At 49.5% G+C, this 20,276-nt stretch overlaps 3 protein-coding genes across 8 annotated transcripts in view; 2 read left to right on the top strand and 1 right to left on the bottom strand.

The window, feature by feature from the left end:
* Positions 1-21: 21 nt before the first annotated feature.
* LOC126580882 (aminoacylase-1A-like) lies at positions 22-2,344 on the top strand. Its single transcript, XM_050244191.1, has 4 exons — positions 22-729; positions 949-1,437; positions 1,509-1,696; positions 1,761-2,344. Exons 1-4 carry the CDS (start codon positions 603-605, stop codon positions 2,193-2,195), a joined length of 1,239 nt encoding a protein of 412 aa, XP_050100148.1. The 5' UTR covers positions 22-602; the 3' UTR covers positions 2,196-2,344.
* Positions 2,345-2,346: 2 nt separating this feature from the next.
* LOC126580873 (uncharacterized) lies at positions 2,347-3,392 on the bottom strand. The gene is made up of 2 exons (XM_050244178.1): positions 2,944-3,392; positions 2,347-2,727 (listed from the first exon to the last, which is right to left on the bottom strand). Exons 1-2 carry the CDS (start codon positions 3,142-3,144, stop codon positions 2,371-2,373), a joined length of 558 nt encoding a protein of 185 aa, XP_050100135.1. The 5' UTR covers positions 3,145-3,392; the 3' UTR covers positions 2,347-2,370.
* A 325-nt stretch (positions 3,393-3,717) lies between these two features.
* The window catches only part of LOC126573124 (stromal interaction molecule homolog), a 22,518-nt gene continuing 5,959 nt past the window's right edge, over positions 3,718-20,276 (top strand). The window contains exons 1-8 of one of the 6 annotated variants that reach the window (XR_007607987.1): positions 3,718-4,568; positions 6,563-7,232; positions 11,829-12,037; positions 12,462-12,810; positions 12,926-13,098; positions 13,185-13,752; positions 13,910-13,957; positions 19,559-20,015. Coding sequence is in view for 5 of the 6 variants with exons in the window: in XM_050233045.1 (XP_050089002.1) it covers positions 6,569-7,232; positions 11,829-12,037; positions 12,462-12,810; positions 12,926-13,098; positions 13,185-13,752; positions 13,910-13,957; positions 19,559-20,015 (2,468 nt within the window). In the remaining variant the exon portion in view is untranslated. Of the gene's footprint in view, positions 4,569-4,900; positions 5,677-5,841; positions 5,906-6,562; positions 7,233-11,828; positions 12,038-12,461; positions 12,811-12,925; positions 13,099-13,184; positions 13,753-13,909; positions 13,958-19,558; positions 20,016-20,276 lie in introns of those variants that run through there. The other 5 variants (XM_050233045.1, XM_050233012.1, XM_050233035.1 and 2 more) reach the window with 5 other exon arrangements.

The following is a 20,276-nucleotide window of genomic DNA, read 5'->3' as shown; positions in this document are numbered from 1 at the left end:
ACCACTCGACACTACGCGGTCACCCGGTAGCAGATGCGTTGATCGAATTGCCCCATACCGTGGTCCCCACCAACTGACCGCGTGTGCTCCGATGCACGCGAATGCGCCACTAGCAGTAGTGCTGAGCGCGAACCCCGCTGAACCCTGCGGATCGCTGCTGTACTGTAGCCACTGCCAATCAACCTAAATTGAGCGAGATAAATCTGCCGCTTGGTCAGGCAGAGGACAGAGCGAGACGCACTGCGTTGTCGTTGGACAGACGTTTTTGTACGTAGATATGTTTGAGTGATAAGAGTGGGTTGGCGAAGTCGAGTCTTGATCGCGAGCGGGCGGGCAACTCAGTCGAACGAACGCATAAAACCGGCTGATCAACCAAACCCGGCGCTACAGTCGCTCGCCGTCGGTGCAACCGTGCGCATCAACTTTAACAGACGACACACTGGTGCTACTACTACGTCTGCTCGATCGACTAGTGGACACTCTCTCTCTGCAAAAAGCCGTTCGATCGCTGTGTTGCACTGTTAACCCGCAAAACTCCACGATCAAAGGCCGGGCGATCCGATCCGATTCGCAATCAACCTGCGTACCAGAGCCACGCCAACATGTGTGAGGCCAGCAAGCAGAGGGAAGCGTGCCAGCGGCGGTATCGGGAATGGGAGGAGAACGAAGAGATTCGTATCTTCCGCGAGTATCTACGCATCCCGACTGTTCACCCTAATGTGAATTATGGTAAGGTTTGAACAGTTAGCTTTAATGGCACAATTGAATTCAATCAGACCGGCATGCAGCGTATCCGCTGCGTTGAGGGAGGTAGAACATTATCTAATAATACCACCATGCCCCCGGACCCCAAACTGACAGCATCGCCAGCCGCTCCTCCCGATTGCGCAAATCCCGCGATCTATTAGCTTGTTTGATGCATGTGTTTCATTTGCTTTTGTTTTGTAGACGAATGCGTGGAGTTTCTTAAGCGCCAGGCCGCGTCTCTCGAGCTGCCAGTGCAGGTGATCGAGGTGAATCCGCGCAAACCGATCGTCGTGATCACCTGGGAAGGTACGGAACCGGAAGCCAAGTCGATCATATTGAACTCGCACATGGACGTGGTGCCGGTGTACGAGGCGCTCTGGAACCGGCCACCATTTGGGGCGGAAATGGACGATGAGGGCCGCATCTATGCCCGGGGGGCTCAGGATATGAAATGCGTTGGGATGCAGTTCCTCGCGGCCATCCGTGCGCTGCAGCGGGATGGCGTGCGACTGAAGCGCACCATCCATGCGACTTTCGTCCCAGACGAGGAGATCGGCGGCAAGCTCGGCATGATGCAGTGGGTGCACAAGCAGTCGTTCAAGCAGTTGAATGTCGGCTTCTCCATCGACGAGGGCATTGCCGGTGAGGGCGAAATCTATCCGCTGTTCTATGGAGAGCGTAGCGTTTGGCGTAAGTGTTAAAACTCGCGAATTTCGAATCTCGGCTCTTTGGTAAATGACCGGCTTCCGATCGATCCGTAGATGTGTATTTCACCATTTCCGGCACGCCCGGGCACGGTTCGCTTCTGTTGAAGGGCACGGCGGGCCAGAAGGCGCACTACATCATCGATAAGTTGATGCGGTTCCGCGAGAACGAGGTCAAGCGCCTGGAGAACAATCCAGACTTCACGATCGGCGACGTCACCACTGTCAATTTGACCATCATGAAGGTAGGGATCGCGATCACACGCTCAGCTGTTCTCTTGCTGATTATTTGATCTGTTATCATCCTAGGGAGGCGTGCAGGAGAACGTGGTACCGCCGGAGCTGACGGTATGCTTCGATATTCGGCTGGCAGTGAACGTTAACCATCTGGAGTTCGAAAATCAGCTGCTAGACTGGTGCCGGGAGGCCGGTGGTGGTATCGAGCTCGAGTACGACCAGAAGTGCCCGTACGTGAAACCCACCAAACTGGACGACTCCAACATCTACTGGGTCGCGTTTAAGCAGGCGCTCGACGAGCTCGGCCTCAAGGTAAAACCGCAGATCTTCCCGGGCGGCACGGATAGCCGGTATATTCGGGGTATCGGCATCCCAGCCATCGGCTTCTCGCCTATGAATAACACGCCTGTGTTGCTACACGATCACGACGAGTTTCTGAAGGCGGACACTTACCTCGAGGGCATTCGCATCTATCGCCAGATCATCACCAGGGTGGCGAACGCATAACGCGCGCGCTCGATCGCGCTTGATCCGCAAACGACCCATCCCATTTTCCTGCATTTTCTCCCATCCCATCCAGCCAAGTCATCGAAATTTTGCAAAGATTTCGGTTGCAAGCGATTCCGAAATACAAAAAAGAATCTAACAAAACCAAATTTCGAAAATGTTTCTCTCGTTCATTCTATTTGTCCGATAGCTGATCCATGTAGGCACCGGTAACCAGATCATCCGGCGTAATCTCGAATCGTGCCATCATTGTGTCGACGATGCGCTGGCCCTCCTCGCTGGACTGTTCCGGTCGCAGAACCGTCTCGAACTCGAGATAGTGACCTAACCCGTCGACCGCGTCCAAATGGATGCGCGTTTGCCCGTGCAGGAACAGGTGGCGCCGTTTGGTGACGCGACCCCGTACACCCACTGTACTGGCCAGCATGCGTTCCAGGCGCTCCGGATCGTCCAGCTCGAGCAGCTCGTACTGGGAAAGCTTCGGTCCAGCCACATCCGGCCGATCGTAGCTTATCAACTCCGACTTTTTGTGCTGTGAAAGAGGGTGGAAGGTGGTCGTTGGACATTCAAACGGATTAGCTGGGAAGGTTCGCTGTCGCTAGGGCTACCAGCGAGCGCGGGTGGCAAACCGCACCGGCCACGTGACGATTTCATGTAACCAGAGGAGAGGAGGAGCCCCATAAATATCCGTCCTCTTATCTTAAACCAAACAGGATGGACACTGTTGACAGCATCGTCCATTATTTACCGTAAGATAGCGCAGCTTCAGCCGCCGACTGGAGACGTTGAAGAAGACATCGTTCTGAAGGATCAGTTCACCGTCGGTACCGGTCAGCTGCTTTGCGATTGTGATGCGCCGCTCGAACTCTTCCTCACCGGCCAGCCGTGCCTTGATCTCTACGTTACGCAGCGTAGTGTTGGAATCCTTCCCTGCGGTTGCCGTTTCCATTTCTCGCGTGATCGCGATCGATCGTGAATCGCGTCGACAACCAAAACCAAAAGAACCACGAGAACGCGAGAAAAAGGGAGGCAAGAGAGAAAGCGAGAAGGCGATGTTCAACACGCGGGTTTTCCTACGCACGCACGCACGCACGCACGCGACACAGCACACATGGAGGGTTTTAATAATAAATTACCCATGCAGCAAAAATTGTATCGCCAATTCGCGCCCATACAATTTAGCTGTTCGGGCCAAAGTGTCTATAGGAAACAGGTGAAGTCATTGCACTTTTTTTCTTTTTTGCTTTTTTTTTGTTTTTTTGACATTTCGTGGATTGTTTACGTTCATCACCAAACCAGCGTGCGTTTGATTCCGATAAAGTTCAATGGTTTTAACAGACATATTATGTACTTTTGCCTGTTTAAATGATACATTTCCTATTTTTAGATCAAACGAGCAGTTCCTTGAACTTGAACTTGGATTTTTTACTTCGCAAAGCGAATACAGCGTCTCCAACGCAACCGAAACAAAGGCACGAACTGTCAGTTTTTTTCATTCATTTTTCTAATCGTCGCGAGCGATTTTGTTCGGGATGACTTCAACTGTTAGTCCTATAGACACTTTGCCTGTTTCCTTAACCCCCTGTACACACTGCAGAGAACAGTAATACACTTTGATTCGGGCAAACGAATCGCCATTTTTCGGACACGGTGCACCCTGTAGCGGGTGTCAAAAAATGCTCGAATTGAACGATTTTGATGTGCTCTAGCGGTTTGTCGACGTTTATTCACCTCGCTCGCTCACGCTCGCGGCTTGCATAACCTTGAATCCGTGTTGCCCCCAGGACCACGGGGAAGTTATCTGTTTTTTTCCCCTTTTTCTTTCTCCCTTTTTGTTGATTCCTCTACAACCCACCTTCCGCCTTCCCAAACCGGATATAGCCGGCATAATCGTCGGGTGCAAGCGGGTACAATTTGCGAAGAACGTTCTCGCGCAGCTCGGAAGAAAAGGAAGGAACACGACACACATCACCGAGTAACCGAGTGCGAGCTACCTCAGACCCGCGCTACCGCTCAACATTCATCAGCATCGCAGCAGCAGCAGCAGCAGCAGCGCTTGGACCACCCGGCGAGGTCAAAACATCGTCGGACCAACACCCCCGCTCCCACTCCTTCACGAGAAGTGATTTTGCACGGTTCGCGTTCGTAGTAGGACAGGGCGCGCGCCTTCGAATGTAGCTCGCGTTCGCACCCCGCGAAGCGCGTCGTAGCGCCATCTCCCCTGCCACGAGACACTCGCCCATCTCTCCCACTCACCACCAACAACCAAACAAACAAAAAAAAACATCAATGCGCAAATAGGCAGTGTCGTCGTCGTCGTCGTTGTCGCACAAGAAGAGAACCAGCAGGCGTCGGTGGACAGTGTTTTTGTTGGTAAGTGTGCCCGTATGTACATGCGTATGCATGCGTTTCCACTTGACGCACGCACGCACGCACAGTGATTATAATGCACGATCGATCCCTCAAGGAGGATCGCTCTGGGATCGAGTGCGCGCATTACGATTCAATGTTATTTCTAGGCCGTTAGAGTATAATCTACCCCTCTTGCTGTGCTGATATCGCACGCGCTGATCACGAGCGCTGCAGCACAACAGCAGCCGGAGATAGCTGCATTGCTTGCTGATGTCCACTACGCACTACGCTTCGCACGAGCATAGCCAACCTTGAGTTGGGGGAGAAGGAGGTTCAGGACGTCCTGGATACGTCCAGGGTGTTGGTGGATTGACCGGACCGGTGTGGCCAGATCGGGCGCCCTGATCTCGCAGCAGCACTACCTGCTGCTTCCGATTTGCTCGTGCACACCTGTGTACGTGCGTGCGCCGGTGTATGTGTGTATGTGCGCTCCATTAGATTGCTGCGCCGCATCGGCAGCATTCCGCGAGTTTTCTGCGCCGGCCACGGTCTCGCACCCACCCCGGGCCCAGGTGACACTTTTGGCAAACCTGCCTGCCTGTCTGCCTGGCTACATGTGACAGTGTTGTGAGTGTACGCGATCCGGCGCGCAGCGGCTTTCTTCTCTCTGAAGCTGTGTGTGCGCCATGTACCATTGACTACGACCCATCTCTCTTTCACGGTCACGTAATTCACCAGCAGCGTCAGCCACAGCCAGACAGATCAGATAGACCTCTATAGTCAGCAGGCGCTAGCTAGCCAGCAGCAGGCTGTGTTTTCACGTTGCTGGCGACGTAGTGGTGGTGGTCGTCGTCGTCAAAGTGCTTGTATTGGTCTCTCCTCGCCTCTGGGTGAGGTGCCATCGTGTCGCTGTCGTCGTCGTGGTCCTTCGCAACGGTCGTCGCACGTCAAATAGGTAACAGCAGCAGCATTCAGAGCGCGTGTGCGTGTAGTGGAGGGTGCAAACAAGCTCTCAGGTGATGATCGGTCTCGGTTTCGCCGATTCGCGCTGACTTTGCCGCGAGAGGCTGATGAGCAATAGCAACTACAACGAAACAAAAGGCGAACTCAGAGGAACAACAACAATCGCGTAAGTACCCACCAGGACCACCACCACCACCACTCGGCCACCAACGAGGCCAGCTGAAGTTGAGGAAAAGAAGAAGAATACGAAGGGGAAGCCACCCGCTAATGAAAACTCTGCGCGGTAGCGATCGCGCTGAACGCGAACAAGCCAGTCAGCCAGCCAGCCAGCTAGCCAGTCAGCAGGAGGACACCTGTTTGTTCCCCCCGGGGGCCAAACTAGTAACCGAATAAGTGTGCGTGCGTGCGTGTGTGTGTGTGTTTGGGTGTATCGTGCACAAGGATCTAGACTCCTCAGTAAGGAGTTAAGACGGGATGGGGAGTCCTGTTTGTGTTTTTACGATCATCCTTCGATTCTATCTTCTCCGCGGCACTCGGGTGGATTTTTGTGGAAGGATCAACGATCGGTGGGGAAGCCCACCGTTCGCCGATCTGTTACCTGTGCGCCTTGTGCGCGGGGCGCTTGCGTAGCGCAGGCCATCTGCGGCGACGACGGAACGGTGCCTTTTGCCTTGAGTTAGCACAGAGCGCCAGTGTGCACGTGTCTGAGTCACAGGGTGCTGCGTGTTTGCTACATTGTTTTGACCCCCGTCGTGGTGGTGTGCTGTACACATCCGGAGGCACAGACTGTACGTGCTGAAAGCAGGGGGTTTCTGACGTTCCAGCGCAACCACCGTTCATCGATTGATCGAGACTGATCTCAAGGCTTCCGACCAAATGAGGATGCCCTTTGGTACTCCCGTCCTCTCTCACCGGTCGATTAGTTCGTCCGGATGCGTTAGTTCGTTTTACCCCATCCTTTCACGAGACCAGTGCACTAATCTTTTCTCTCTCTCTCTCTCTCTCTCTCTCTCTCTCTCTCTCTTTCTCGTATTCTTTCTATATGTTTTTAGTTTGCAATGCGCTACTTAAGGAGTAACGTCCATGCGTTCGTGTACTGCTGCTGCTTGTGCTCGCTGTCTCTGCTGCTGCTGCTGCTGCCCCTGTCTGTGCCAGCAGCCCTGGCTCAGACAGGCACCGACAGTGGCGATGAAAAGGTGATACAGCAGGAACTTGGACCGCAATCTCACCATCAACCGGCGGTCGGCGCCAGCAGCTATCAACCGGCGACGAACACGATTGAGGGATTGGCGCATCCATCCCAACATCATCAACCGCACCAACAGCAGCAGCAGCAGCAGCAGCATCTCAAAGACGGTACTCCGTCGTCCTACCAGGCAAAACAGCGCCAAACGCAGCCACAGTATCCGCATCATCAGCATCCGTCCCCTGCATCGTCGTCGATGGCTACTGGCGGCGCGCACACGCAGGAACGGTCGCGGCAAGCACTGGCAGCGGCACCGGATAGCAGTAGCTTGCAGTCGGTCCCCGCTAGCAGGGGCCAGCAGCAGTACCATCATTCCTCCTCCTCCTCCTCCTCCTCCTCTTCGTCACCGACGATGTCGTCCTCTACCCCATCCTCCTCTTCCCTTTCCAGCTCTTCCAGCGGCCGGTCGGTCGAGACGCGTAACTCGTACGCGGTTCTCAGCCAAGCGATGTCCCAGGCGGTGCACCATGAATTCGGTATGTTCTACAAAGTTGTCTCTCTTTCTCTCCCAGTCTCCCCCTATCTGCCCTCTATTCACTCTCCTGCCCACCGTTCCATGCTATTATCGTTCGCGAAAGTCTCAGCTCTCAGTTTGATGCCGCTTGGTTGGGGAAGCCCTTGTTCCGACCGAGGGTTACGTGTCCGCGTTCGCTGTATGACCCCCCAACTGATTTGCTATCTACACCCCATACCAGACCGGTAACGGTCGGGTGTGTCCTGTGAAGGATTCCTTTTTTTTGATGTTCTCGGTTTTTTTGTTTTTGTTTGGGAAACCGCAATCTCCGCTTTGCATTTTTGGAAATTACTTGAGCTTTCCCCCCTCGGCCGTGTTTCTGCTATCGGTACCCGGAATCTCCGCTCCTCCACCCGCTATCGGACGAATGCCATCGCTGTTGATTGAATTGTCGTTATGGTAGAGGGCGAAGCGATCAAAATCTGCTCAACTTCAAGTTCCTTTTGTTCGAATTCCTGTTCTGTGCCATTTGCTTTTTTAAGCGATTCTTGCTTTTCGTGGCTCTTTACCACTTGTCATTCCCATAGCGAATACAAAGTCGCCTGTTCCTAACAGCCATTGCACCATAGTAGGCGACACGTTCTAAATAGAATCGTGCCGGATTTGCCAAACGCTTGTCCCCGAAAATCTCCCGCAATTCGTATCTCTACGCGAACTCCTTATCACTCTTCGCTCATGGGTTCGTGGGAAAACGAATCATTTCTCGACTGCACGCTGATTGGATGTGGACAGTAAACTGACCATATCTCAGCCTACTAACCCCTTACTTTTGGCGAGACATGTGAAATAGTATGGAACTGAAAAAGCGCGAACGCTATGGTCCATTTCCGGGTGCCTTCAGGGAGCTTCTTCGTCTTCACCCTATTTCACTATCTTGCTTGCTATGCTTCCAATTCCAAACCGATGTCCGATTGCGGTGCGCGAACTGTGGCTGCCAAGCTGTCATTAGAGAAGCAAAATATGCTCGTACACACTACATGCGTACTGTTAATGTTGATTGGTTGGGTCTAGCTGATCAGCTGGCCCTTATCGCTGGCTGGCAAATCAGCACCCAATTGGAAATCCCCTTTATCATCCACGGGCTCTCCCGGATAGTTTGCACCGAACGATATGCGTTCGTTTTGCAAATGTGGGAAGATTAATGATGGAGGGCCAATGAAGAATGGTTTGCTTGCCGTGCACTTATGTATCTATATATACGAAGCTGGTACGGGCCACTAGCCTACGTTGAGGAAAAGGAATCTGTCTGTAAAAAAAACAAACGGTGTTTGTGGTTGAGGTTGAGCAGCAGCAGCAGCAGCAGCAACAGCAGCAGCAACAGCAGCATCAGTAGCAAAAGAAGAAGAACGTTTGTATTCTATTTTTAAACAAACGCCTAGCAAATGCTTTTACCAGGCGCGTATGAAGCATGGTTTTGTCCAAAACAACAACAAAAAATACACGCGTACGCGCATAAAAATTACACACAAAACAAAAGTGGTAGATCTGCTCAAATAATGTTGCCTACGCCCGTTTGATAATTAGCTCATACCATACTACTAACCCGCCCTTTAGCTCGGCCGATCTGCCAATCACGAGGAAACACGCTCGTGTTGTGGCAAGTGTGTAATTCGCTACATATTCGGGGCAGGCTGGCGGGGATTGGTCCCTCGATGTCAAGGGAATCTTTCATTTGTTTTTCGATTTTTGTTTGTTTGCTTTTTTTCAAATCGATCGACAGTGAGGAAGGTCGCCGCGGTATTGGGATAGATTACCAATGCCCTTTTGGAGGCGTCGCCCAAGAAGAAAACAGGAAACGAGCGGCCGAACCTTCCTCGGGGACCGGAAAGTCACCTGGGAAGTGGCTTCTTCATTCCCTAATGAACATGCATTCGCATGTGTGTGCGGTGAAAACAAGACCCAGGTGTCTGGCGACTCTTCAGTCTTTAGGAGCAGGGCGCTAGTGAAACAAAGCAATCGCCTTGCGACAACCAACTAACCAACCAACCAACCAGTCGCCAGGGTTTGCATTGGCAATTTTGTAATCGCCACGCGCCACACGCCCTCGCCTCGTCAAGGCGATCGTAAATTCGCGGCTCCGGGCTAATCGTTCCAGCCATTACGCTGTGCCGTCGTGGGTGCTATCATTTTTTTTTTGTAATTTCAAAAACGAAAAAGTAATTTGGAAAACGGGATGGTCTGGGGAGGGAACGAATAGAGGAAGACCGAGAAGGGGGTAACGACGGTGTCGCTCGAGCTAATTACCCTTGGGAGCTGCAATGAAATGTGTGCCCGTGTGCCGTGATGGTACAGGTTTGGTTCCGTTTTGTTCCGTTCACGTAGTGTTCACTGCATACTGGCTCTAGTATGCACGGCTTGGCTTTGGTATCGGCCGTAGAATCAATATTTGCTTCCGCCACTGTAAACATTTGCTTGGGATCATTGGGTTTCGGTTCTTCTGTGCTGCTCATGTTTTAAGCCGGTACCCGTAGTGGGCGCGACAGTGCCAAAGGATCCGTAATTGTTTGACTTTTTGTTATTGTTTGTTGCAATTTTAATTGAATCTTGAAGGGAGGGGTGTAACGAAGCTCTCGAAAGTAAACAATTACGAGAGTAAGATGCAAACTATGCAGGTGTTAGGGGGGCCTGTATAACCAACACGGACTACAATAAGCAGGCAGCCTCTGCTGCCTCGCGTTTTCTGTTTTTCTCCCAAAGGAGCAAGAGGCAGCCAGACGACCATTTCAGCTTTGGACGGGATGAAGATACCATACCGGCCGGTTTTTCGGTTGTGGTTTCTGCGCGCAGCCATATGAGTGGCGGCGCCGTCTAGCTACACCAGCTCATTCTTCGCCTTTTCCCAAGCTCCTGGCCTTTGTGGTTCTAGGTGTGACTCATGCAGTTTCCCGTAGTGTTGACCGAAGGCGTTAGATTTGGTCATTTCGGGTTGGCACACTCAATTAGCATCTCGCTGGCTATCGCGCTTCGTCTGATTGTGCCCTGTGCGGGACGCTATGTGCTTGTTCGGCGGTGTTCTGAACAAGCTTGGTCCAGTGCGTGCCGCGTGCTGCAAACAGTGATAATGGATATAGGCGTCAACGCCAGGCACGCCATAGCATCAGCGACCGTATATGTACAAAACTAGAAAAACCAGGCGGAACGTAGTTTTACGAGGGGCGCTTGGATGCGTGCGTTAGCATTCTAGGAAATGAGAATGCGCGGAGCCTAATGCGTATCATACTTTTAGATGAATTTGTCATGAGAAAACCAATGCTCCTGTTAGCTAGTGTTGCTAGGACCATTCGACCTTGTACGATCTATTTCGTCCCATTAATAAGAATTGCCCAAAATCCCCGTTGACACAGCACATGTTCTCCTGTTAAGGTTCCTGTTAAGGCTTAACAGGAGCACGCGCCATACAAATTCTCCCCTGTTAAACATTAACTGGAGCGAATTCGAGCTTCTGGAACTCGACTCGAATTCCTTCCTGTTAATGTTTAACAGGGGAGAATTTGTATGGCGCGCGCTTCTGTTAAGACCTTAACAGGAAAGAGAAAATGTGGTTTGTCAACGGGGATAGTGATGCTGCTGCTAACCATCGATGTGTCATCGAAAAGAGTAGGTGCTATTTGGAAGAGCACGACTGTAGCGACCGGAATAACGTGTGAACCGGACGCGACAAGTCGCTGAATTTATCAACTTTCTCATACTTTGGCAGAATTCTGTTCGTTCCGTCTTAAAACCAGTTCAAGGAAAACTTTTGTCGCAATTTCACTTCATTAAAGGATCATGCAGTTCACGTGTGGTTTTGAATGTTCAATTTAGCGATTTTTCGTTGCTTTAAACTGAACATTCATGAAGTGTTCGCGAATACTTTAAGTTCCTAATTATTCGTCATGGCTTATTGGGTTGTTCGCTATTAACATAGAACATTTACTCGCTCCTGTTAACGTTTAACAGGAGCGCGCGCCGAACAAATTCTCTCCTGTTAGACATTAACAGAAAGGAATTCGAGTCGAGTCCGGGTAGCTTGAATTCGCTCCTGTTAATGTCTAAACAGGAGAGCATTTGTATGGCGCGCACTCCTGTTAAACCTTTAACAGAATCGAGAAAATGTGCTGTGTCAACGGGGAAGAAAAAAATCCTTTTTTAATACTATAGCTATCCACGCGCAGGACTCTTCCGCTGACCGATGATCGCTGGACCATATCCTTACTTCTGTTTTATGTTTGAAGATGGATTGCTGCCAGATTATTTGTGCAGTTCATGTTTGTGTGTGTGTTTACGTTCAACTGTTAGTGTGTTATGTTCTTTCCTAGCCGGTTCCCAGGCGTTACGTGCATGTGGCGGACTGCACACCGTTGGCTGCTGCTCTCCTGTTTTATACGTTCCGGCGAGCACGTGTTTGTTACCGCCAATCAATGAAGCCCGCTCTCCTTTTTCGCTATTTCACCCGCGTATCATCATATTGAACTCATGGAGTTGCCAATTCGTTTCGCAATCGCGAAATTCATCCCTCGATAACGTTGGAACCTGAATTGAAAGCAAAGTGACTTATTGACTGACGTGGAGTCCTAAGATTTTCTCTTCCTGATTTCAGGGACGTATGGCAGCGGTTCGGCGGCTACGACCGATGGTGGCGGTGGGGTCGGAGCGGGCGCCTGCACGATAGACGACATTGACTGTCTGGCCCACCACGACCAGCTAGGTATGGAGGCGATACGCTCCCTTCACCGGCAGCTCGATGACGATGACAACGGTGATATCGACCTATCCGAATCAGACGACGTAAGTGTTGATGGGCGACTTAGGGAGGTCTTGCTTGTGCCCATCCTCCGCTCCCCATGCTTAGCCTGTGTCATCTGCCTTGGCACATTAATCCTATGATTCTGCTGCTACCGCATTTAACCTTTATTATATGCTTAGGATCATTTTCCCAACGCTCCCGTTCCAACTGTATTATAACATGTATATGACATGCTCTATACCTTTTATCCTTTTTTCATAACGCAACACGTCCTACATCGCTGTGCATATGTACATGTGTGCTGCTGTTCCACTGCTTCGGTGTTTTCGTTTTGTGTATCCGGTGTATGTGTGGAACTGTACATATATATATATATATATATATATATATATATATATATTTGGCAACGTGTGCTTTTGATTTGACAATTGAAACGTTGTTGCGTGTGGTCGCGCCTATCTGTAGTTTCTGCGCGAGGAGCTGAAGTATGATTCTGGCTACGAAAAGCGCCACAAGGCGTTTCACTTCAACGACGACATGCACATCTCAGTGAAGGAGTTGTGGGAAGCATGGCTGCGATCCGAGGTGCACAACTGGACCGTTGACCAGACGACTGAGTGGCTGGCGCAGAGCGTACAGTTGCCCCAGTACGTGCACCTGTTTCGGTTGCACAAAGTCACCGGCAAAGTGCTGCCACGACTGGCGGTGAACAATATGCACTACGTCAGCAACGTGTTAGGGATTAAGGATCCGATTCACAAGCAAAAGATCGCCCTAAAAGCAATGGATGCGGTCCTGTTTGGTCCTCCGAGAGGTAAGCCAATGGTGAACCTGGTCTAGGAGTCTAGGAGTGCTCCCGCAATGTTTTTACCCCTTTCTGTGCTCCAAAACAAACTCTGACATTGTCTTATCGTTTCATTCTTGCATAGAGACTGGCACGCGCTGGAAGGATTTGTTACTCGTGACACTGCTGTTAACCGCCATCATAGGCAGCTGGTATGCCTATAACCAGAATAAAAACGCCAAGATTCATATCCGGCGTATGGCGAAGGATGTTGAAGGATTGCTGAAGGCGGAGGTGGCTCTGAAAGAGATGCAGAAGGTAAACCATCGAGTTGGTTCCACTTGCACTGTTAGTACTCATCCGGTATTTTTTTTGTCGTTGTCTGTTCCCCGATGATCGTACAGGAGCTCGAGCAAGCGCGCCTCGAGCAGGAGAACGTGGGCAAGGAGAAGATGGACCTGGAGCGACGGCTTCGGGAGGCGCCCACGCTCACCTCCTCGAGCTCCGATCTAGAGTTGCAGCAGTTGAAACAGGAGATCGAGATGCTGCGTTCGGAGCTGTCGCGGGCTGAGGTTGAAATCAACGATCACTGCTGGACTCCACCGCAGGGTCTGCAGAGCTGGCTTCAGCTAACATACGAGCTCGAGCACAAGCACCACATCCGGAAGCGCGTAATGGCGGAGAAGCAACTGGAACAGGCGCGCGAGGCGTGCGAAAAGCTTAAGAAGAAGCGTTCCAGTCTGGTAGGCGCGTTTGTTTCGACGCACGGCAAAAGCATTGACGACGTTGATCGGAGCATCGTTGAGGCGCGTAATGCACTCAACGACGTAACCAATGACCTGCAGGAGCGAATGCACCGGTGGAAGCAGATCGAGCTGCTCCTCGGTTTCACGATCGTCAACAATAGTGGCATCGCTCATCTGGAGAACCTATTGTACAACCGCAACGGCGTTGCCGGCAAATCCTATCGATGTAAGCGGCATCGTGCAACGTGCACCTGCGACTCTGCGTGGAAACTGCTGAATTCAATTTCTTTTATTTTCATTTCATTTCCACGATTAACGCGTTCATTTTGCCTCGTCCCTTTCCCGCTGCTACGGCCTCGTTGTTTTCGCTGTATCGACCACAGCCCGCCTGTCCAGCAGCCAGGATGATTTAGATGACGATTCCGTGCAAGGTAAGCCGTTAAGCTTTGACAATTTCTCTATGTTCTCGTCGGAATGATAAAGCAATTGGCCGTGCCGAATGCATTGAGCCAGCAGGAAGAGCCGATGACAAGTAGCGAGAGAACGTTTGAGCTCGCCAGCAGGAAACAGGACAGACACCCGAGGTCCTCGTACATGTAGTGTTTCGTTTAGCTTGGATAGAATGCCGTTGTCTTTGTATTGCTGTATTTATACGTTCTTTACTGTTATACTTACTATTACTACTACTACTACTACTGCAACTACTATTATTATTATTATTACCATTATTATTATTATTATTATTATTATTATTATTATTATTATTATTATTACTATTATTGTTATTATTATGTTTACGATTATAACACTCTTCGTATGATTCGCTACCCCTGTCTATCCCTGATTGTTACTGAGTGTTACGTTTGTGACTTGTTACTCGTTGTGCTCTACGAACCGGATCGCGGTTGCAGGCGGATAAATATTGCTTTGTGTGTCTACTACTCTATCTGTTACTTTGTTCCTAATCGTGCCTAGAACGTAAACGCTTGCAAACGGAAGGGATAAGCTGTAGGTGATTGAACGAAAAGTTGTAGGCCCAAACGGAGGAACTTATCGTGTAGGACAGGATCAGTGAAGGTGGCAGAATTGTTTTCCATTTTCCCCTAGAGATACTAGCAGCTGCGTTCCATTCGTTTACCAAATTGTTATTCATTTTGGCCATTAAAGCCACGCCAATATGGTGAACAATGCAATCGGTGACACACACTCACACGCCTTGCGGTGTTAAATTCTATTTCTTTCGAACAAACCTGCATCGTCTGCAGGATTGAAAGTGGATATAAGATAAGGGCATTCTTTCCTCTACTTCTGATTTCTCTTCCGATACGTTAGTAAAGCATACTTAACAAGGGCACTTTTATGGAATCGATTATCCGGATGCATTGCCTTATTGAAGATCAAAAAGGTCTACACAAGAGAGAGATGCTTTCCACAAAATAAGCTAGCGAGCTCAGGAAAGCGGCAGTGTGCGTTTGCTGCAAGAGGCTGAAGAAATTTTCTTAGGTTAGCGAAGAACTTGCTTTAAATGTAGCTACCGATAATACCGTGGGTTAAGTCAGGTAGCAGAACCGAGAACCGGGAAGGTGTGTGCCTTGTGCAACAACCAGCCGACAGCCATCATATGGTCTACATCCTCCCCTGCTGACTAGCTCCCTGAAATCGCTTAAAGCCACACATCGTTTGCTTTATTCTGCTAGCGTGTGCGTGTGTTATCCTTATTGTTTAATAATTGGGTTGCTTCTATGCTGCTGCTTGACTTGGTAATTCAAATGATAAATTTTCAGTTCGCTTCGACGATGACGAAGATTGGGGCAAACGGCCTAGAACAGCTTAAACTTAAATGAAACGATTCCGTCCCATGGGCATAGCGATTTTTATGTACCCTGGTACACTTCTTCGCTGATAGTGATGATTAGTGAGGGGAATGGAGGGAAAAGATGTTGATGGTTCAGTGGCTGGTTGTTGACTGCAGCGGTAGTTACCTCTCTTGAACCATCAGAAGCGCACTAAGATCGCTTGCGGTGAGGAGGCTGAATTAAGATACAAAATCGCTCGCCAAGAGTAAATGAAGATAGCGACCTCCCCTAGACTAGCTTGGCCTGCAACATATTGTCGTAGCATTAGCATATCGTCCCGTGTGTATGTGTGCGAGTGGATTCGTTCACTCGTTTTTTATTCGCCGTGTCTCATTTTTTTGTTTTCTTTTTGGTTTTTCTGAATTGTTGCTTAGACGCCAACCGGATTTTATCCTTTGACTTCCCCTTTTTTCTACAAGGTTTGCTCTTTTGCATTACGCCATACAGCCAATCCTTGACTTTCCTCTTATCGTATCGTTTAAATGCAATAAACAACGAAAAAAAAACAAGTATTGAAATATTAGTACTAGATAACAGCAACACAATAAAACACGCCAATCCTGGGAATGAACGACGAACGAATCGTTATTTTGTCTTCTTACACTCCGTACTTCGGGTTTAACTCGTTTGGCGTGCATCCACTGTGTGGATAACGACCGTTTGTTACTCTACAACTTTAATCGATTTCGTTTCGTCAGCGCCATTTGCTTTCTATATTGCGTTCTCACTTACACGATCTTTTTTTACCAAAGCGAAAACAAAGCATAAATAATGAACCGCAACTGCAAAGCTTGGTATAACTCTGCCCCTGGATAACTCTGCGTTATCCAGGTCCGCAAACGTTGGTCCGCGATCCGCGATGTCCCATGTCTGTAAACGACTCTGTTTTTGTGATTGTCTGTTGTCGCCATCGCGCCTGGCCCGTTGTGTCGATGTGCTGTTCGCGTGCTGCGTCTCGTGTAAAACCACGTGGTTTGTGATACTACTATCTGTTTGTCTTCCCTCTCTGTTTCGGTAACCTTGTTTTTTTTGTTTGCTCTTTATTTTCTTTTCAAATTTTCATTCCTTTTTTTGATGCAAACAAACGCCTTCCTGCTTTGATTACCACGATGTAAATCCACTGCGTGGGTGCATTTTGTGCCTTGTTTTTGTTTCCTTCTTTCTCTTTCTTCCTTCTCTCTCTCTCTCTCCCTCTCTCTCCGCTCCATCTATCTGTTTCCTCGCGAAAAGTGCAAAAAGCAACGTCTTAATCAGGGTTGTTGGCAGGAGTATCAAAATAAAAAAAACAACCGAAGAAGAGAATCCAAAGAACAAGAAAACCAAAAATCTATTTCGCATATTTTTTCCCTAAAAAAATATATACTCATATATATTTGGACCACCCATGGCCCATGCCCTCAATCCATCGGATTCGTATGCATCTAAAATCAACACACAAACAACTCAACTATTCGGCATCTGTCCACCAACCACCCACCCCCAACAAACTAAACGCCAACCAGACTACATGGTATGAAACGGTGCGATTTTACGTGGTGATTTGGTTTTTGAGATACCTTCGGCTCATCCTACCCCACCCCACCACCCCACCCATCAATACACCAACACGACCATCACCGGCGCCGCTGCTCGCCTTCACCCCCCGTCGCAGGCCACCGGGCAATACGTAGAGGCGATTGCATAGCGCATCGCACTAGCGTAACCATACATACCATGGTGCATACAGAGTCAAAAGGCAAAGGCAAAAGGCACGCAGAGCAAGGGTGCACGAACCGTGTTTTTGGGGAAGCGTTTTGTCATAAGGTAAGGATCCCTGTGCTACCCGCACCCATCACCTCCTGTCCCTCTCCCTTCCACCATTGGCCGGTGTGTGCTGGTGTTTCCTTCGATCCAATTCCGCTCCTTTTCCCCCGCTCTTTCTCCCTCTTACTCGTAATCTCTCTCTTTCTCTCTTTCTCTCTCTCTCTCTCTCTGTTTCTTTATCGTGCTGTTGCTTTCGTTTTGATGCTATCTCGCTTAATGCCGTTTTACCTTTTACCCTTTTGCCTGTGGGGCGCGCACCATGCATGTGGTCACCAGCTACTAAGGTTACTAACTGTGAATCATATTATGCTATGCGTTTTGGTTTTCTCTCTTCGCTTTTTTATTGTTTTACTTAAAACCAGTGGCAGTCGCTTCACTATGCACCTCTCACTAATTCCGTTGGTTACTCTGCTTCTGCACTTGCCCTCTATCAATCCTTTTGTTTTCTAAGTGGCATGCCTCGCGCTCTTTGCTTTATTTTTAAATGCACCGAGAGTGTGTATAATTTTGAGCGATTTGAGCTTATGCTTTGTGGAATTTTAACGGGCAGTGTGTCTGTGTTTGAATGCGTGGCAGAGATCCAGTGGTTTGGGATGGCCGGAAAAGTCCGATATAGCCGAACGAATCTAGGATGGATAATGTGGGATCTGAAGTGGCACTAGGCATCTGCATTTTTTTAATCTTTGCAATTAAAATCTAAACACTTAAACGGCGTCCACGTGCACACATGTACACGAGAGATACTAAACTATGCCCTAATGCTAAGGACGAACTTTAAAGAGGTCCAGATCGAGCAACCAGATTATTTTATCACAGGCTCAGGCACATGTGTTATTGAACCCCGTGCGAAGCGAACAAAATACGTAGGGATGGCTACGCCATTTACCATTAACTACTTTCTCCTCTTGGGGGGACCCCCATTCGCTCTCTCTCTCTCTTTCTCGCTCTCTCTCTCTCTCTCTCTCTCTCTTTCTTTCTTTCTTTCTTTCTTTCTTTCTACCTCTCCAAGTATAAATTACTGGAATAAGCGCCCTTAGGAACGCAGTTGCCTACGCATAGCAGCTGGGCAACTAGCCTAACAAACACCTAACACACCTACCGCGTAGATTGCTACTGGGCACATTCACCGCGCGAATGCTATACGGAACATATAGTATATAGTGATTTTTTTTAACAAACAAACAGTGCTTAGAGTGTAGCAAGCAAGAACCATCAACCGTACTGAAACCGCACCGTAGTCGAAGAAACAAATGGAGATAGATAGGGATGACAGTGCACGTTAAGAACTCCCTGCACGAACAGTGCCGAGTGACTGGATGCTAGTTGTTGACTATTGACTCACTCGTGATAAGACTGTGCGCGAGCGCTCTACTCAAAGGTACAGCGAGAGGGGCACGAGGCCATGACACAGCTAAGGGAACCTGTTCAACATGAACCAGTTTGGATTTAGGTATGCTAAACGGGGGCCGGCTGAGTGTGCAAATTGTTCGAAACGCGAAATCATTAGAGTAGATCACCGTATCGAATCGTGCGCACGCGTAATGAGAACAGGCAGGAGAAGGAAGGGGGGGGGGGGGTCGACTATAAATAGCCGGTTTGGTTCGTGCACGTGGAATCTTCCTGCGGAAAAAGGAACACGACCCCAAGAATGATTAACCTAATCTCACTGCTCTACTGGCAGCCTCGTCACTGCTACTATTAGCTGATAGTATTGTAGTCTTTTCCAATAAGCTACCTTTTTACTGCGCCATCGCCTTTCTTTTCACTCCCACCCTTTCTCCTTTCCCCCTCCCTCCGTTCCCCTTCTTTCCACCATTGCTGCTCCCTATTCCTACAATATTCACAGTGCTGCTTCTGTGCGTACAAACAGTGCTGCTGTATTTACACCCGTTCTCGGTGTCAATACATTTCTCAATTCCCAATTCTAAGCACCCACTCCCCATCTCCAGTGTTGATTGACTGATTTGACTGACCACTCCATCTTGTGATTGACGTTTTTCCCCGTTTTCTGATGCAATTTCCTTATTTTTTCTCTTTTTCTTCCCCTTTTTCTATTGTTTTGTTTTGTTTATCTCGATCACCGCTACGACATTTCGACTCTTCTATTTCTCTTTCTCTCTCTTTTTCTCTCTCTCTCTCTCTCTCACACCCACACACACACACACACTCTCTGTCTCCCCTTTTCTATTTATGTCTTTCTCTTTTTCCTCTTCTTTCTTTCTGTCACTCTACCTCTATCATCCTCGTTCCATTTCACCTTTAATCTGCACAAATTCACGCTGTCATGATGTGCCCGTGTTTGCATGACTGTGCCACGTGTGCTAATCGATTGCGTTATGGCCATGGTCGGGTGTGGTGCGGACGCGGATCTAGGATACTACGAGGGCATCAGCCGTAGCGGTCGGGACGACTCGTCGGCTAGTGATGAAGGCGATCGTGAACGCGACACGGTCACCTTCATACTGGGCGGCTGCCCGTCCACCTCCAACCTGCAGATGAGTGCACTGAACACGCTCAACACCGGTATCGTCTCGCCGAACACGGCAGCCAGCTACTGTGGACCAGGTTCCGGAACCGGTACGCCGGTCGCTGTCAGCAACAGTTTCGGTAACAACCCCAGCATCCCGTCACCCTCCAGCGCCACCAACGCCATCAGCAGCAGTAGCAGCAGTAATTGTGGGGCCGCCGGTCAATCCGGCTATTCAACGACGCCATCGCACCCGTTCGGAACCGGCGGTGGTCTACACGCTGGCCACGGTTCCAGCGGTGCCCTGACGCAGTACGTGTCCAGCGGGCCGCCCACGATGCGTGATTCCTATGTTGCAGACAGGTGCGTTCCGGGGAAGGGTTTGTGGTGAGCGTGTGTATGAAGGGGAGGGAAGTGAGGCGGGGAGGGTGTGGGAAGGTTTAGTTATTTTAACTGAGACATTTCGCTGCCTACTCTGTTAGCGTTTTATTTTACCTTTTATATTGTATTTTTGTCTCTTGCCGTTATCGTATCTGTCATTTTATTTTGTTATTCATTCTCTTGTTATTTTTTGTCTCTTTCGCTCATTTTCTCTTTATTTCTCTCTCTCTCTCTCTCTTTCTC

This window comes from Anopheles aquasalis, chromosome X (assembly GCF_943734665.1).
Source record: "Anopheles aquasalis chromosome X, idAnoAquaMG_Q_19, whole genome shotgun sequence".
Lineage (NCBI taxonomy): Eukaryota > Metazoa > Arthropoda > Insecta > Diptera > Culicidae > Anopheles > Anopheles aquasalis.
The sequence above is the reverse complement of the archived record's forward strand: the minus strand, read 5'-3'. Positions and strand labels throughout refer to the sequence as shown.

Coding starts and splice junctions, on each gene's coding strand:
- LOC126580882 (XM_050244191.1), top strand. CDS start 603: ATGTGTGAGGCCAGCAAGCAGAGGGAAGCGTGCCAGCGGCGGTATCGG. Junction 730..948: donor TCACCCTAATGTGAATTATG/GTAAGGTTTGAA, acceptor TTTGTTTTGTAG/ACGAATGCGTGGAGTTTCTT. Junction 1,438..1,508: donor TGGAGAGCGTAGCGTTTGGC/GTAAGTGTTAAA, acceptor ATCGATCCGTAG/ATGTGTATTTCACCATTTCC.
- LOC126580873 (XM_050244178.1), bottom strand. CDS start 3,144: ATGGAAACGGCAACCGCAGGGAAGGATTCCAACACTACGCTGCGTAAC. Junction 2,728..2,943: donor TGAAGCTGCGCTATCTTACG/GTAAATAATGGA, acceptor CCTCTTTCACAG/CACAAAAAGTCGGAGTTGAT.